The sequence below is a fragment of the Merops nubicus genome, unplaced genomic scaffold (genome assembly GCF_000691845.1).
Source record: "Merops nubicus isolate BGI_N331 unplaced genomic scaffold, ASM69184v1 scaffold12793, whole genome shotgun sequence".
NCBI classification, from domain to species: Eukaryota; Metazoa; Chordata; class Aves; order Coraciiformes; family Meropidae; genus Merops; species Merops nubicus.
In genome coordinates, this window is record NW_008598324.1 from 1 (window position 1) to 18,078 (window position 18,078).

General features: G+C 47.3%; 1 protein-coding gene across 1 annotated transcript in view; it reads left to right on the forward strand.

Moving 5' to 3' along the window:
• Positions 1-6,108: 6,108 nt before the first annotated feature.
• The window catches only part of NRG2 (neuregulin 2), a gene marked incomplete at its 5' end in the record, with an annotated part of 67,725 nt that continues 55,755 nt past the window's right edge, over positions 6,109-18,078 (forward strand). Inside the window, 2 exons of the mRNA XM_008937016.1 lie at positions 6,109-6,280; positions 17,989-18,077. Coding sequence (XP_008935264.1) covers positions 6,109-6,280; positions 17,989-18,077 — 261 coding nt within the window. The remainder of the gene's footprint in view (positions 6,281-17,988; position 18,078) is intronic.

Below are 18,078 nucleotides of genomic sequence, written 5' to 3' on the forward strand. Positions count from 1 at the left end.
ACATGCCACAGCTGACAGGACAAGAGGTGTTAAGGCAGGGAGGTCTAGGAAAAGCTTCTACACCGAAAGGGGAATCAAGGATTGGAATAGGCTTCCCAGGGAAGTGGCTGAATCACCGTCCCTGGAGGTATTTAAAAAACATTTAGATGGGGTGCTTAGGGATATGGTGTAGAACTGGCCTGGTGGAGTTAGGTAATGGTTGGAACTGATAAACTTAAAGGTCCTTTCCAACCATAGTGAGTCTGTGATTCTGTGAAATGGGAAAAGTTCAGCTTGGTGAAGAGTCACCAACTTTGTAAAAGTTTGTGTTTGAATTTGGAGTAAGTCAAGGCTGCAAAACGGTTCCATGGGAAGATGAATTCTGGAGTTTTCAGTCTGAGAGAACATTGGTACTTCCCCATCTGAGGCACCCTACCCTATGTAAAAGGGAAGGCCTATACTCCTTTTGGTGTGAATTTGAACAGCAAAGTGGTGGAGAGTCTCCATAAGGAACTTAGGGAATAAGCACATGATATGTGGTGATGGGTGTCATACTTCCAGATCTTTTACTTCAATGGCACACAGCCTGTAAGCTTCTGCTTGTAGCTTCCTTTGGCTGTCCAGATTTGCCTGTTGAGAACTGGGAGCACACACCTATGGAGACACTGGTGGACCTGCAGCTTCTCCAACCCAGTGCAGTAGCTGAGAGGCTGGAAGCCCTGGCACCTGTCAAGGGCAGTCCTGGGGCCAGTGGCTTAGGCAGTCTGAGGAACACAGCCCACTTCCAAGAGATCACTTGTGTGGCTTCTCTCTCCTTCTGGAAGAGGAGGGGGCCCTAACTGAGGATTGCAGGTGGGTGGGGGAAGAGTGCTGAAAGCCGTTGTCTGTGTCAAGGCATCACCTGTGAGTTTGTAGGTCCTAACTCTCCTCGTATCTCCCTCCATTCCTGTGAGAAAGCATTTTTCAGCCTCCCTTTTCCATGGCCATAGGAATTCAGACTAAGCTGCCTTCTTCCTCAGCAACTCAGAGGGACACAGAAGGATCCTGTCCTCCCAGTCCTCCAGATCCAACTACCTAAACATTTTGCTATCCCGTGTGTGTCAGGCACTGGGGATGAGAGCCTCCAGTGGTTGGCACTGCATCCTCTGGAGGACACCAGGAAGATAAGTCACATCTGCTCATGACATCTGTTGCCTGGAGATCCCAGATGTATCTGTAGATTGTCTGCTCTGGAGAATCTCCCATAGTGAGCAAGACACGCTCTTGAAGCAGTGTTTGTGGCTAGTGTTACTGGCTGTTGAAAAGAGTTCACTGAGCACCTTTCCCAGGTGACTTGCTTCTGCTCTGTGCTGCTGAGCGGATGCTTTGTGGGTGGGATGTGGTTTTGTTACTGTTCCATTGTTCGACTCTCTTTGAGCACTCTGCCTGTTTGTGATTAATAATGTTATCAGTGGAGGCTCTAAGGTGCTTTCAGACATGCTCCAGGTACCAGAAGTAGAAGAGGTGTTGTTATCATAAAGGTACCTCAGTGTAATATCAAATATAATCAGAAGTTCCTTAATTAAAGTGGTATACACCTAGAAGTCCTTTTATAGTGGATGTTTAAGCAACTTATATGGCAAAATTTAAAGCTTAATTTTTTAGATTTTTGTGACCCTCTCATCTCCACGAGAAGTTGGTGATATGGCAGTAGAGGCCAGGACTGCTGTCAGAGGGCAAACCTCTCCTGCAAAGCCCTCACAGTGAAACGTGTCTCTTGAAACAGGTTGGGAAATGGTGTGTGTTTCTTGATCCTGGCCCCAGCATGCTTTAGGGTTAATACTTATGGCTTACACAACTAGTGTAGGCTGGGATGTAATGGTTGCTTGATTTCATCTGACCTTGGAGTGAGCAAAAACCTGTAGAAAAACTCTATTTATTGTTGGTCTCAGCCCTACCAGGATTAAACCTTCCTTTCTGCAGCACAGCTACTTTTGATGTGTTTGTCCATTAGAAAAAAAATTGCCTGGAGTGCAGCTGCCTCTTCTGTCCAACATGTCAGGCTTTGTGAGGCTGGTGGTTCTTCACCGCCACAGAGAGGAGACTCAAATTTGGATAGGGGAGGGCTTGACAGGATTGAAAGGTGACCTAAATGATTGCCTGAAGCTACCTGTAGCCTCAGTCTGACAAGCACAGACAAAAACTGCCTCCCCATTTCTGTAAACTCAGTGGTAGTGGTGGCTGAGTGATGTGTGTGGCTTCACTAGCTGTGGACGAAGCCAGGAGCCAGCAGACCAGAACCATGAAATTCAGGTGGGGAGGGAGCTGAAACGGCAGCTCCAGCTCAGCCTGCACCAAGATGATAGGGTGGCTTGTTTGGCCCTGGTTCAGTGTACCAATGAACCAAAATGTAAAGCCTTGTCTTTGACATACTTCAGTATTAGCACTCTGTGGGCTGCTTTCCTCCCTAGAGCTACTTGAGTTTACTGGTGGAAAAGGTTGAAAGGGGATTCATTCATAGTTTACAAGTACCTAAAAAGGAAGAGGTTTTTGGTTGCTAGATGAGATTCAGATTTACCAGAGAAAGGCAGGGAGATCTCCTGGCTGGAAGCCAAAGTTAGAGAAGTTCAGACTAGGAATAGCGGCTGCAGTTTAAACAATATAAATAAAAAATAGCAGAAGGTCTTTGACTGGCATTAAGCAGACTCATCAGCAGTTGATGGCTCTGAATGAAGATTTCTTTGTTTTCCTAAAAGATGCTGGAGTTATAAAGAGAGCCTTTCCAGCCCAAAGCAGCCCTTCCAGGATACAAGGGCTGGGTTTCCCTTCGACTGGAGCAGCCTGTGCATGGCTCTGGATGCTGTGTCCCTGGGCTTGGGGCTCTGCCTGCTCTTCCCATGCTCTGTCCAAGCACAGGCCACACATGTGGTGTAGCAGTAAGGCACACAGATGTGCTGGATGTCGGGGAGCACAGCTCTGCTGCTTTGTACACAGTGCTTTTCCCAGACACAGTCTGAAATATTCCTGGATTGCATTACCCTTTCACTGGCATCTCTGGTTCAACCAGAGACTTATAGTCCATGAGGTATGGCTTGCGAGCTGAGTGCACAGTCCTTTTCCCTCCTGTAGTAAGACAGCTGAAGACATGCACTCTGAGGAGGAAATGTTCTCCTTCATTTTTCTGGGCAGGACTCTCTGATGGAAGGGTACAATGCAGGCAAGAGCACCCTGTGTGTGTCAGCTCCATCTCTGCCATGCTTGGCATACATCTTTTTGGACCTGCCTGTTTAGGAATGTCAGGTAATTTATCACTGGTGGCCTAGAGCATCAGGTGCAAGAGGTCCATAATTTTGGGTGAGTTGTGATTCACGTCAGTGGGGAGGACCCAGGTAATAGAGATCTTAGAAGGTTTCTTGCTTGTCCTTGGCCCTGTCCTTCAATAATCTCAGGTTTCTGGGTTTTGCTTTGCTCTTGCCAGCACTTTCTGGGGAGAGGGACAGGGCTGACACGTCTATATCCTAGGCCATAATGCCTACTTCATAATTCTGCAGACCACAAACCTGGAAATTATATGAAGCAGATGCACCACTGCCAAGGTCAGGACCTTCCCAGTATTTAAGGCATATGTATGCTGCTGGCATGGTACAGGGTGACCTCAGTGTACAATAGGAGCCAACTGACACACACATTCAGACAGAATAAATATTTGAGAGTCTATTTCTCTGTTCCCCAAAATGACCCATATAAAAGCAAGATCCTGTTTACCTTCCCAGTTCCCCGTGCACAGTGTTCTGAGAAGAGACAAGATCTCTTCTCCACTCATTGCCTTCCTGCCCTTCTGGGGGACCCATTTCCAGGCAAGGATTAGGACTGTTGGCTTCACAAAGGCCAGGGCACCTTGGGTTTTTCATAGAACTCCTGATATTTGGGGAAAGCTGAGATAATTTTTATTCAGAAGTATCTCTGTCTGTGCTAAAGCACAATGACCTTGGAAGCCATGCAAGAAGTCAAAGTGCAGCCTGAAGCAATGCCTGCAGCTGTCCAAGACCTATTTTGTGCTGTCCCTGTCCCATTAGAATCATAGAATGTCTGCACTGAAGGGACCTCTAAAGGCCACCTAGTCCAACCCCCTCTACAATAAGCAGGGACATCTCTAACTAAGTCAGGTTGCTCAGGGCCCTAGTGATCCCGACCTTGAATGTCTCCAGGGATGGGGACTCCACCACCTCTCTGGGTAACCTGTTCCAGTGGTCAACCATCCTCATATTAAAGAACTTTTTCCTTGTTAACCCATGTGCAGCCCTCTGCATCCGGTTGCCTGTGGCACAAGTTTCTAAGGAGCCTGCAGAAGACTTGGGCATGAAAAATAACAGCTGACAAGAATATTTGGTGGGATTTATTCTTTTTTCCTTGGTGTGCAAAGCATGCTTCCTTTGCACTCCTGGATCTCGTTTGCTTCTTTGCCTTGGTGCCAGTGTAGCTGTTCAACCCAGTCAGTAGGTTTGGCGTGCTTGGGACCAGGCCTGCTGCGTTACCCACACACGTGCTGCCAGTCACCTCTCCTCTCATGGTCACGGACTTCTCTGGGTTTGCCTTTCAGTCACATGAGCTTCACCCAGCCAATCTGTGTTATCCGGAACCCATTCCTATTACCCATTTCTGTCCATTTTTGTACTTCTTAATTAAGGACGACTTAGCTTCTCATACCCTTGCACATAAATCAAAGGACATGAGCGTCCTGAGAGCTTCCCACCACAGCAGCCTATGCCTGATGACTGCTGTGGTTTTTGTTTTGTATAAGATCAATTTCAGTCTAAACAATCTTTAACTAAAACCAATCTACAATAACTTTGCTTGGCACAAAGAATGAGTGGCGGCATATGAAGGTTTACAAAACAGCAGTTGGTCTGATGAAGCCCACCCAGTTCCTCCTACTTTGATTGCTCTTCCATATCGCAGGATCAGAATGCACCAGGCAATTAAAAGGTGGCTTATGTGTATTAGGAAGAGGAAATACTTTACCTGTAACACATTTTAGACAAGTGGAAAGCATTGCTAGCAGTATTCTTAGGGCAAAAGCAGCAACCTGCTATTTTCTTTTTTAAGGCTAATGCTGAGAATAAGCAAGGGAGCTAGAAGTGTGCAGAGCTGCCAGCTGAAAGAAAAATTGCAAGCTTGCTAATCCTTTCTTGCTAGGCTTAATATAAAACCTGGCAGAGACTGATGTGAAGCGTCTCCCTCTCTGCCTGATGTTCCAGGTGATCGTAAAATCACCTCTCTGAAACACCCAGGAAATCTGACATGCAGAGCTAGGCTTCAGACTGGAAAGGCTGCTGGCCAGCCTGACATTGCAGGTCCTAAGAGCATTTTAAATAGCTATATTATTTTGCTTTTCTAACTGCAACCTGGGGAGCAGCTGTCAGTGCTCCCCTTATCCTTTCTGCACGCAGGTTTTGTTGCAGACCCTCTCCGTGGCTGTTACTCTGTTGCTGCTGTCCTGCCAAATGACTGTCTATCTTAGCAGCAGACATGGAACATGGGGCACACGCTGCTGGGCACGTGCTGCAGACATGGGACTGCTCCCCATGACCTGCCCCTGCCCCTTCTACAGCGAAACGCTCCGGCTGTGGTTGGTGGGGCTGTGGGGTTGTCAGCACGCCTGTTGGCAGTGCCAGAGGTCATGTAAGAGTTGGTAATCATCAGCAGCAATGGCAGGGTGCAAGGGAAAATAGTCACCAAAGAGCTTGAGCTCCGGCACAGAATCATAGAATGCTTTTGGGTTGCAACCCTGGCTCTTTAATGGTGGGACTGCCTGGAGCGAAGAGCAAACCCCTGTGCTAGCAGGAGACGTGTGGGTCCTACCTGTGTAAGTGCAGCTGTGGAGCTGTCGAGTCTGGCTACATGGAGTGGAGAAAAGAGTGAGGCAGACCCAAGGGAGTCCCTCTGTTCCCTGTGTGGAGGTTTCTGCCTCTGTGCTCCTTCCTTGCCTGTGTGCTGAGAAAACCTGGGGAGCCAAGCTGGCGTGCAGCCTCTCTCCAGACACCCCATGGCACCAGGGATGGGAATTGCTTTCCCCTGGGGCGGGAGCTTGGTGGGCTCACATTGCTTGCGCACAGTAGATTTCACATTTTGTGGTTTCTCTTTTTGTAGCTGTCCCTCCCAAACTGAAGAAACTGAAAAGCCCAAACGTTCATGTTGGTGAAAAGATTTCACTGAAATGTGAGGCAACTGCTGGAAACCCTCAGCCATCCTACAAGTGGTTTAAAGATGGCAAAGAGCTGAAGAAGAGCAAAGACATCCGGATCAAGTATGGGAATGGGAAGTAAGTATGCTGTGGGGATGCTCTTCCTCTGCTCCCTAGCAATGAGTGTCTAGGTGTGGGGTCACAGGACCAGTCACAGCCCATTTACCATGCCTGGGAGAGTGAGCAAGATTCCCAGTTTCCTCCAAGAGTAGCAGAGTTGCTTGTGAGCAAGATGCACACAAGACAGATGCTGGATTTTAAGGTGGAACGCTCCTGAGGTAACTGTGTCACTGGATATCTGAGATAAGTGTCCATCGACCTAGGGACATAGCTTTCCCTGCTAGCGGTAGACTGGGTGTAGGTAGCTCAGGTTGCCTGGGGTGAATCTTGCTTTGTGATTAGGGGTTTGAACGCAGAAGCTATCCAAACTCATTGGTCACCCCACCAGCCACCAGTTGACCTGCATAAATGTGGGAGGAATCGCTTTGTTCTCTCCTGAATTTAGGTAGACTCCAAAGCATCTAAGACAACAGAAAGGGTGCAAGTGCACATCACAATACTTGCAGGTTGACGGGCCCATAATCACCTCCTGAGGCCTTGTCTCATGCAAGACCTTGCATTGCTGCACCCAGAGCAAAATCTGTCATGGCTGCTCCAAACTGCCCGTTCAGCAAAGCTCTCAGCGAGTGTCATAGAATCATAGACTGGTTGGGGTTGTAAGGGGCCTTAAAGATCATCTAGTTCCAACCCCCATGCCACGGGCAGGGACACCTCCCACTAGACCAGGTTGCACAAGGCTCCATCCAACCTTATCTCAAAAACCTCCAGTAATGGAGCATCTACAGCTTCCCTGGGCAACCTGTTATCATCTCGGGAGCTGCCTCATTTGGGCAGTACAAAAACACTGGGAGAAAGCAGCCTCAGTGACTCCTCTGAGGGCTTCTCAGTGGGAACTGATTTAAAGGGATCTGTGTTGATGTTTTTCATGGCCAAATATTCACATGTGATGCACCCTAAAATTATTCCATAATCATGCCTGTGCTTATATTCATATATCCTGACCTAGCCAGCAGCAAAGTCAGATGGCAACTGCCTGATCCCTTGGAAAACCTGAAACTAATTCTTTGCTAACATGTGTTATCTGGGGGTGTGTGAAAAATAGCTGACCTCTTCTCATTATGGGCTTGATACAATATTAATTTTTAAAATTAGAAGCCACTAAAAAAATCAGTTAGAAAAATCAGTTAGTGCATGAATGGGCCATTGTCAGTAGCTCTAATTTAATTTCAGTCCTGTTGGTTTGGATTTCAAAGTCACATCCAAAATGTGTGACCTCCTTCATAATAGCTGTAGGATTTGTGGCTGTTCTGGAATCAGGCAGAAGGGTGGTCAGTGGAAGGCTTAGGCTAGAAACACCAGCAGATCCAGGATAAGTGGGTGTCATCTGCTCAGGAAGGGCTGTCTGGACTTCCAGGCAGCAGAGAGAGGGCCGAACTGTGCCTGCCCTTTTGCTCTGTTGGCTCAGGATTTCTGTGACTCTTGTCAGCCTCATGGCCTCAGTTGTTTACTGATGGGTACTGGAGCTGGGATGCCCTGGAGGAACGTCTGCACCACCCGCTGCAGCCAGGCATGAGAAGCCTGGTGGTCCATCCGATGTGGACACTGCAGCCCCATGGGCAGGCAGCTTGTGGGACCTTGAGCCCACCAGCGTTGGGGTCTCATAGGGATGCTGGAGAGCTGTTTCCCCCAGAGCTAGAGAGCAGTCGGTCCCTGACCAAACACCCAGCAAAACTCTCTGGAGAGGCATCTTGGAGAAGCACCTCTTGCAGCATTTCCCTGCTATGCTCCCAGAGATCATAGTCCTCCCTTGCCTCCTGGCACCCTGTGTCCAGCACAAAGCTGTGACAGGATGGCATCCCACCCACAGCGGTGCAGTGGGGGCCCCAACTCCCTGTGTCAGGGCCATAAACATATGAAAGAAGGCTGATGCTTTTTCCTCAGGACACTGCTTTCAAGTCATAATTTTGAATTTACCAGTTTCCATGGCAACAGGTTGGCTCACAGCCTGCCAGTGACAGGCCAAAGACATGTGCGTGCTAGAAGTGCTTCCTGGTGGCAAAATAAGCCCAAGGATAAACATTTTAAAGAAAGCTGATCACCTGCCTCCTCCAGTGTCTGAGGCTCCCTTGGCAGCAGAGGTGTGGGCCCACCGTGTCCCTTGCTGATCTGCCTCCAGGAACATTTCTCATCTCTGCTTCTGCTCCTTGCTGTCATTAAAACATGCCATTAAGTGGAGAGGTTGAGGCTGGGGCAGGGGCTTGGTACAGGGACTAGACTCAAGCAGCTGTTGAGCTGGAACAGCTCTGAGTCAATAAACCTTTGCTGACCATTTGCACCTTGTTGAGTAGTCAGCAGTGCAGGAACACTTCTCCAAGCAGATCTGGATGGGTCTGTACACACCTGCCCTGGCATCCTCAGCCTTCAGGCTCTTCTCCACTGGGTTTGCTGGGCCTCAGTGCTTGAGAACACCTCAAGGGCAGAGTGCTTACTGGCATTGGACCTGCCTCCTTCTGGATTTGACTGCATGCTGAGGATGAAGGGAACCCTCATGACTTTGCATTTCTAGTAGCTAATGGTGCTTAGTTTAATAGAAGGACCCAAAACTGGACATGGGATATGAGTGTAGATCTTTTTTTCCAACATGTTAGGAGGGAGTTCCAGGGAAGAATAAACGTCCTCAACTCTAAAGCTCGAAAACAAAGTCTTACTCTATGATGATTAATTCAAGAATAATGGGGTTTATACAACTGGCTCCACTTAGAGATAGCACTGATCTCCAGATAATCCTCTGCTCTTCTTTTCAGTTTGGAGAAGAGTAGGGGTTCCAGAGGGCTAGAAACAGAGCACTAGGGAGGAACTTTCACAGAGGAAGTACAGAAGGTAAAAAGCTTCATGGACTATGCAGCACCTGGCAAGGTACATAGGATAATTTCTTTAAAAGTTTGATCCAAAGACCTAATAGAGTTGTCTGCTGGAGCTGAGCAAAATGAACCCTGACAGGATGTGAAGCTGTTGTCTGTAGTGTTTCCCTTGGCCCTGTGAGTCCCTAGCAGAGGGCTTAGTGGTTGGACTTGATTCTCTCTTCCATCCTAAAGGATTCTGTGGTTCTATGATTCTATAAGAATGGGGCACAGCTCTGCATCGGACTCTTGTCTGGAAGTCTGAAGTCCTTAGACAACATTCAGAGGTTTAGGATGGGAGGTAAGAACATGGCTGTCCTCTGTGACTCATTCCTCTACTGCTCTGGGACCGGCTTTCTTCCCTGTGCTTTTAAAGAGCCTTGAGATCTCTAACTAGAAAGCATGACTGAAGACCTTTTTTTTTTTTGTGATCAGCTTTTTGTCTGATCCAACCAGCCTTCCTAGAGCAGGAGATCTCTTTGGAAATAAGGGGAATATATGTTACAAGGAGGAGAGGAGCAGTTAACAGCGTGACAGGTCTTCAGCTTTTCCATCAATCAACTTCACTCTTAAACTTAAACTTACTAAGTTTATTTATTAAACTTACTGGCATAACCTCTGGTCCCATCAGGCAAAGAAGACTTTTTTTAAATGGCTATTTGCTAGAGGGAGGGGAACAACTCTGATTCCTCCTTTCTGAACTGCGTGTTCCATTTGTAATTAGTAACAGGCTGGGGCAAGCCTGGGTTGCATGAAGAGCAAGCCTCTTTAAGGTGGAAGAAATTATTGGCTGGAATTGTATCTCCAGCTCAATTGAAATAAAATGCAGTTGATAGGGAACCTAGAGAAATTACCCAGAAAGAATTGCATGCAGTAGTGGAAGTACAGCATAGTGAGTGGCTCTCCTTCTGAGTTGCCAAAGCGATGCCATTTTCTGCTGAGTGCATCTGAGATGTGAGGCTGCTGGCTTCCAAGAAGGTTGGGGTTTGACTCTCTGACTGTCCTGGCAAATGGTCAAATGTCAGTTGTGGAGAAAGCCAAGGGGAGCTTCTGTTTGTGGCTGTGTAGAGAACCTACCCCATTTCATGCTGTACTCAAGGCTTGGCTCTGAGACCTGTTGATCTTCAGATGCAGTCAGAGGGACTCCAGGAGCCTGACAGGCTCCTAGCTGTGGCTGTCCTTACAGTCTCTTCTCTTTGTGTGCTCTTTTACCAAGGGAGATTGTTCGGGTGCTGAAGTAGGCGTATCATCAGATTGGAGAGGTTTGGCAGTTCAGTTTGGGTCAGGCTGACCATATGACATCCCTTGAGAGCAGTGTCCTACTTTCAGTATCACCAGGAATCCCTATTGTTAGCCTGTAAGTGGAGCCAAGGGATACCCTCCTCTCCTGTTTCTGTACAGTAGTCCCTCAGGCAATGCTAGTTGGGGCAGATTCATTGCTGGGGTCTTCCTTGTAGAGCTCCCTGCTGTAGATTATTCCCCACCCACAATGAATGGGGCTGTGGTCTTCCCTGTACAGATCACTGCTCTGGAATGAAGGCAAAAAAAAAAATAAAATAATGCCAAAACAGCAGGGGAAAGAGAGTGCCAATAAAGATAAATGATTTCCTAATTAAGCCTGGAGACAAGGAGGGGCAAAGAGAACTGTTGAAGCCTTGTGGGAGCCAGAGTGAACCCAAGCAGGCTATACCACCACTCTGGCAGGGGTCTTCAGGCTGACATTTTTAAACAAAGGAAAAAGCTCATTTGACAATGGATCTTGCAAGAGCAATACCAGATGCCTTGAAGCGAAGACTCTTCTCAAGCACCGGTGTTGTTATAATCACCAGGGGAGCTTCTGCCTTGCTAACTCTCACGATGTCATTATAAGTCTCCGATATCTGGGATTTAGTTTTAGCTGCTGAAAGCACTTTGTTGGAGGGGGGTGTGAAGGACAGCATCTCCTTTGTTTGTCTGTTTGCTGTTTTAAAGGAGATGATGGACATCATCTTGGCCGATGCACCTGGGACTGAACCAGGGAACTTGAGAACTGAAAGGAGAAGCAGTTGGGTCTTGAGCTAGAACAATCCACAAACTTTGCAAGTTGGGGCTCCTAACTGATTCAGGGAATGGGCATTTAATCAGACTTGATTGAGTTACAGTGACTAATAAGTTATGGTCAGATACTAAGCTGCTTCAACTGATTTTGTGTACAGACTTAAGAGGTGGAAGGAGCTTTATTTGCCTGAAATTTTGGGCTTTTTCCAGTGATGTTGGTTGCTTGAAAAAAACAAAGTCTCCCTGCAGACCTTAGCGTACTGCTGTTGCAAAACGTCAGAGATTAGGCTGAAGCCTTCATTGAGACAAGGGCTGAAATCCCATTCATCCAGTTCAAGTTAAAATGCTTTGCCTTGGGGAGGAGGGCTCGTGTAAGAGCCAGGGCTGCATGCATCTGGGACAACACATTGTATACTTACAGCCATGTTTGCCAGGTCTGACTTATACTTCATACATCAGGAATGGTGGGGATCTGTGACATGTACCAGTTGCAGAAAAACAAACTGGGAAGAGAAGAATGACATGCATCCCAGAGGCTCCAAACTCAGAAAGGAGCCCCAAAATTGTAACTGACTCTCTTTCATGCCACTGTGTACTACCATGGTGTTACATCCCTACCATTTTGCAGAGGTTTTGGAGGGCTAGTTCTCTGTACATCTGAAGGTGCCATCCCTTTCCCACGACCTCTGTTCCCACAAGTTTTTTCCTGACCGGAGTATTTGCAGCCTGGCTCTGCTCATCTCCTTTCCTGCGCTATGCACAGAGCTCCCCTCAGACAGCTGCTTTTAGTATGGCACCTCCCTCTCCTCCTCTGATTTATTAAAACTAATTTGCTTTGCTTTAAAGGCCCTCTCAGGCCTTTCTTCTCCCCTCTCCTGCAAATCCCTGAAGTTTTGATCCTGCCTCTGATTTGCCCACCATATCAGCCTCCAGGATCTACGTTTTCTCAGAGAAATTCAAATCCTGGCACTGAGGTTGGAGGAAACATTTATAGGAGGGATCAATTGCCTGGAATTCCAGGGCAAGTAGTTCAAGGGACCCTGACCTGACATCATAGCTGTGCATCAGCCTTAACCCAAAACTCAGCTTTTACGTATTTATTGATTTCATGCGCTGGCAGCTGCCACAAACTTGCCTGGCACCAAGACCAGCAGCACACAGGGGTTTGTTTCTCAACAGTGGCCACGAAGTCCACTCCAAGGACTGGTGTGTGGTTGCATTAGGCTGGCTCTGTTGCCCTACACCTCTTCCCATTGTTGGAACAACCGTGGCCATGCAGTGATGCGGCCCCAGGCTGTATTTGAGGATGGAGGGGGGTTGCACAAGTGACCCTGCTCTTTGGAGCGTACTTATTGATCTTTTCCCCTTTTGTTGACGCTGTGTGACCCTGAAGGGACTCCAGCTCTCACTCTGAGACCAGTGTCAGTGTCCGCTCTTCAGAGCAAAGACTGGTCGAGTCTTCCTTTTAAAATCACCTTGTCCCAAGCCTGGGCACAGAGACACAACAACACTGCTGAGCAGAGATGGGGCAAATCTGCTTTTCAGGTTAGAACAGCACTTTAATGTTGGGGAAGAGGTGTAGGAGAGAGCAGGCAGAGGGGGTCAGGGGATGTTTGGTCCTGTCCTGGGCAGGCCCAAGGATATTAGCTGTCTCCCATGCCTGCTTCCCACACAGTACCAGCAGGTCAAACACTGAGTGGGGCAGATGATAGTGTGATGGGAGGAGGAAGACTTTGCCTACTGCAGAAGGTATGATGGCCAAGCTGAAAAGTCTGTACTTTCCTGTCCTTACCCCTCTTATTTGATTACTTTGCTTGAGGGCCTTTTTTTCCCCATTTGCTGTTTCTGTAGATAATCCTAAGCTAGCCAGCTCATTCCCTAAAGTACCTAGCAGTGCAGGGACAGTTGTTTTCCTCAGGCACTGCAAGGAACAGCTGGATTACCCAGCTCTGTTGTGCTGCTCTGCAACTGAAGGGCAGGGAAGAGATTGGGGCTTGCAAGGGAGAGGATGCTCCTGGCTGCGACTTCTGCCCTGTCAGACATGGCTAGACTGCTTTGCTCATGGCCACCCCCACTCTGCTTTGTTTGGGTGATCTCTTCTACCCAATTTTATCCCACTGTGTGCAGGGGAAGATGAATGTGTTCCCCGAGGCCAGGGCACTGAGACCCTCTGCTCCAGCCACTTGAGTTGCCCGATGTTTGACAGGTGCTGGACAACAATTCTTGACTGTAAGCTGAAGAACTGGATTCTCTCAATCATCCTGCCAAACATTAACCTGCTCTCTCAGGGCAAATGCACCACTGTGCAGAGTGCCAGGACAGCACATAGGCACCAATTAAATCTTTGGCAGGAGCATAAGCAGGACCCGTTACAGCAATTGCTGGCCTGCCTGCACTCTGCAGCGTTGGTGTGTTTCCCGCCACTGGCTCTCTGCAAACACAGGGGACTGGAGTTAATAGGTAACCACAACAGTGTATTCGGTGTGTCCTTTGCAAGGGTCATGTTTGGGAATTTCCTTGTCCTAGGATCTCAGGTGTATTTACTATGTGCAGTGTTCCTCACTGACAATTTAGGGGCCGCATACAGTATAGTCTTCAAATTGTCTTCAGCAACTAATTCCTTGACTTCTTTATTATTTATGTGCTAGCCACTCTATTTTTAGAAGACTAATAAAATGCTACAACAATAGTAATCCTAGAGATATTTCTATCTTGGATGCTGTAGAAGTGTCTGAACTCATATAAGGAACACTGAGTCCTCAGTGAAGGGTAGATATCTCATGGGCAGTTGCTTTCCTGTTTTCACACTCTGAGATGAAAGGCTTTGAGAGGAGATGACCTGGGAAGATGGTCTGATTTCCACTTGGCAGTAGGTAAGAGGAGAAAAGTGATTCAAGCTTGACCCAAGTGCTGGTGGGAACATGCCTCCTCATTAAAAGTTCCTCCTTGGCTGAGGTGAAGTGCCTGTTTCTTTTCCTCTGATTATACTGGAGGCGTCAGGGTCTAAGCCCACGTTTAGATGTCTAACTTTGAGATGTCTAAATTGTAGCACCCTTCCTGGATGGAATTTGCCAGGATCTTTGTGCAGGTCCTGGCCAAGGGCTGATCTCTCTGTTTCCCATTGTAGTCTGGAAATTAGTAGTAGTAGAGACTACTCTCTGGATGTAGCCTGCAGAGGATGATTTACTCATTGCTCCAAAATACTCCAAACTCTTGGGGACTCTTTTCTGTTGACCAGAAAGGTATTTTTGGCAGTCTTCTTCTGGCCAGGCTGAAGGTCTCCTTGTGAATCCTATCTCCCAGAGCTTGCAGACAACACATTCCCCACGGCTTATTCCTCCACTCACACTACAGGAGATAATTAGCGTGTGGCTAAGTCATATGTGCTGAGGGTCAGAAAAGACAATGCGGAGGATTTTCCCCTGGAGTAAAGAAATGTCATCAGAGTTGCACTGCAGTGAAATGATGGGATCTGTCAGTGACCCTGGCCCTTTCACTGAACAAACAGCCTGGGGCAATGCCTTCCTCCAGGAGAATGGCATCGTCTGGCATGGTCTGGCAGCCAGGCACCCTTGTGAATACACAAGGGTAGGGCTTTCCCAGGGGCTGGCACCCCCAGGAGGTATGATACCCAGAAGGGCAGAAAGAGACTAGGTACAAAACTCTTGTGCACAACAATTCCTTATATGCTAACACTTGGTATTCCTATAAAAACACACCTCAGCCCTCAAGTGAACAAAGTTCCTTAAGACAAATTTGAAAAAACAACTTCCTAGTCAGTTTTGTGGTATTTCAGTAGCACTCAGAGACAGTAAAATGCAACAGAGTTGGGCCCATTGTCTTTGTCTTTGCCAGACATAGATAAGCAAGGTCTAGTCTCTTTTACATCCTTCAGGTCAGTTCTTCTAGTGCGCAGGCAAGATCCATGTGAATTAAAAGGTACATGACTAGTGCAGTGAAATAAGGTATCTCTCTGTCTGTTTCAGTGCTTCCTGCAATAGGGAAATTCTCTTCTGTGCTCCTACATTAAAACTAATCTTCATCTGTACCCTTTATGTCTCTCCCCCAAGTCTGTTCCCTGATGTTATATAGTACAGTATAGAGACAAACAGTAGCTACACCATTGGTCTGGGGTATGAAAAAGGATCGTACAATCCAGGAGAATTTTCACAAACTGTGACGAGAAATAACAATAAGCTCTTAGGACGGTACAACAGTCTTGTACATGAAAACAAAATAATCCTCTGTTGGTTCACCTTGATGCTGATATGCTATAAATACCAACATTGCTTTTTATTCTACTCACATTCCTCTCCAGTTCCAGGTAAAAGACGAAATGTCTCTTATTCTGTTCTTGGAGATGAATCTGTCAAGTGTGCTCCCTTTCATTACCCTTTAGTGTCACTAATAACTTACTAATTTGTACCTTTTGGACTTAATCCCTTTTATCAGTAGAAGATCATGTACATAGGTGATATTCTAATGCTGTGGTGGATTTTTCCTTTTACTACACACAGTTAAACGTGCTCTGCATATGAGATTGCAATGCAGCCAATTATCATTAGAATATCTGTCCTCTGGCTGCTGAAAGCAGCATGTTCATTAATGCTTTCAGCTCTGCACTGGCAGATAGCCTCAGCATGCTGGTGTGTGAGGGTGGTGTTTGCTACAGGCCTTTGAGTCAAAGCCTCACTCTTCCAAGCTGCTTTTAACACGTGCTGCCTACCTTTTCACTCTGTGTTCCAGCAACAGCTACCAGCCTGTCATAGGGGTGGTTTGTAAAACCAGTGGTGTATTCTGACAATGAGACAGCTGAGAGAAAGTAATAGCTGTGTTGTGCTGGTGGCTGGCTTGCTGGAGTTGCATGCAGTAGTACCAGGAGTCCACCTCTCCCCTTTGCCAAGTGTTCCGACACCTGCCGCTGTGGAGGAAGTGGGAAATGTGGTCCTGGTCTGGGCCTTGCAGCCCTGCAGAGCCAGCCTCCTTCATCAGGTGCCCATTGGACCTCCCCAGCAAGACACAGAACCCAGCTACCGTTGGGCAGCAACAGGCCCCAAAGGCCCTTAAATGCTTTGCTGTCTTTTGGGTGCTGCTTGACTCCTAAGACATCACAGCAGCAAGGACCGCGATGCCCAGGACTGTCACAGATTGCTCTAAGAGACTTGAGAGACTTCGTAGAAGTGTGCAGCACCAGGAGTCAAGGCAGCTTTGCACCACTCTGAATCAACCTGCTTGTTTAGGCACCCATGTTGGAACATGTTGTTCCAAATAACTGGCTTTGAACAGTGGATTAGGGGAGACCTGGATTGGAGAGATTCAAGACATCTTTGCATACTGTTAACATTCATTTAAGAATTGCTCTGCGTGGGGCCTAAACTCATGCAATTGAACACTTGACTGCATCCTGTAAAACAGGGCCGTGCCTGTATCCTGGGAGCTGAACCAAGTTTTCTCCAAGTGCTTTTAATTTACTAATATAACTAGTGAGATGTTCATGCTGTGTCCTTGTGCCGTGCCTCCCAGTAGAACAGCATGTCAGGGTGTTAAAAGATGCCATTGTGCTTCTGTGAAGGGCTTACTATGGACAATGATTTGCACAGCCCAAAGAAAAGTCCTTCTCAGATGACATGTAACATTGAAAATATGTCCAAAGCTAATGATTATTTTCCACATAAAAGAAAATTAATTTGCCTTCAATGACATAGGCCACTGGGACCTCTTTCTAAAGCTGGCAGTGTTACCAAGTCTCTAAATAAAGTGACTGTATGACACAGACCTGAGGTAGAAGCTTGGGGTAGAACAGAGGGATGTTCTCATGAGAAGAGTACACAGGGTGGTTTTTGATAAGATGGCTAAAATGGAAGGGAATATAATAAAACAGAGGGCCTAGTGTGGGAGTCCCACTGTAGTCTCATGAGAGGTTTTCAGTGTCCGTTGAAGACTCCTACCCATCTCTGTTAAACTAGGCAACAAAAGGTTTCGCCTGTTAGTCAGAGGGACATCCTAGACTGAGACATCAGTCATAGCTGGTGGGAAAGAAAATGCTCATCTCCCCATAGCACCGCAGACCTCAGCTGCAGAGCTGCTCCCTCTCCCATGAAGCAAACAGCACAGGTTGCTTAGTGACACAGGCCATCATCACGTGCATTACCTTCTGCTCTTTCTAGGCACTTCTGGTTGATAAGATGCTTGTGTGGAGTTCAGCTCCACATGTCTCTGTATTTGGATGAGACAAAGTTCTTACCCTATTTGTTGGCCCAGATCAAGCTACAAGTTAGCTGTCTAGGTCAAACTACAGGGGTTTTATTTGCAGGCTGGCAAGGGATGAGTCTCCCCTGACTCCCTGGGTGTTTTGTGTTTGAGTGTGTGGCACTGCTGAACGCAGTCGGTGAAGCACCAGGCTCTGTGCTGAGCAAGGTGCAGAAATTCTGTTTTGTGGGCAGATCCCCTCAGTAAAGTGGCTTTTGTCTGTGTGCTGGGCTTCTGGGACTCTTGGGCTCAGCCCCTCACAAGACTTTCTGTGCAAATGAGAGACCAAATGTGCCAGAACAAACCTAAGAGCAGTAAGTCCAGCAGGAGATGTTCACTTAGGAAATCATGATAGTTTTCATTCCTGGGAATGGTTTCATCCTGACCAAGCTTGAGTGCCCATTCAGCTTGTGAGGCCAGGCATCCCAGCCTCTCAGGAAGGGGTGTCATACCAGGCAGCGTACCAGGGCCAGGAATGGTTATCAATTCATGAGAATGGTTAGCAATCGAGTAAGAAATGTCTGCTGTACTTTTCAACAGAAAGATTTCCAGACTGCAGTTCAACAAGGTGAAGCTGGAAGATGCTGGAGAGTACAGCTGCGAAGCGGAGAACGTTTTAGGGAAAGACAT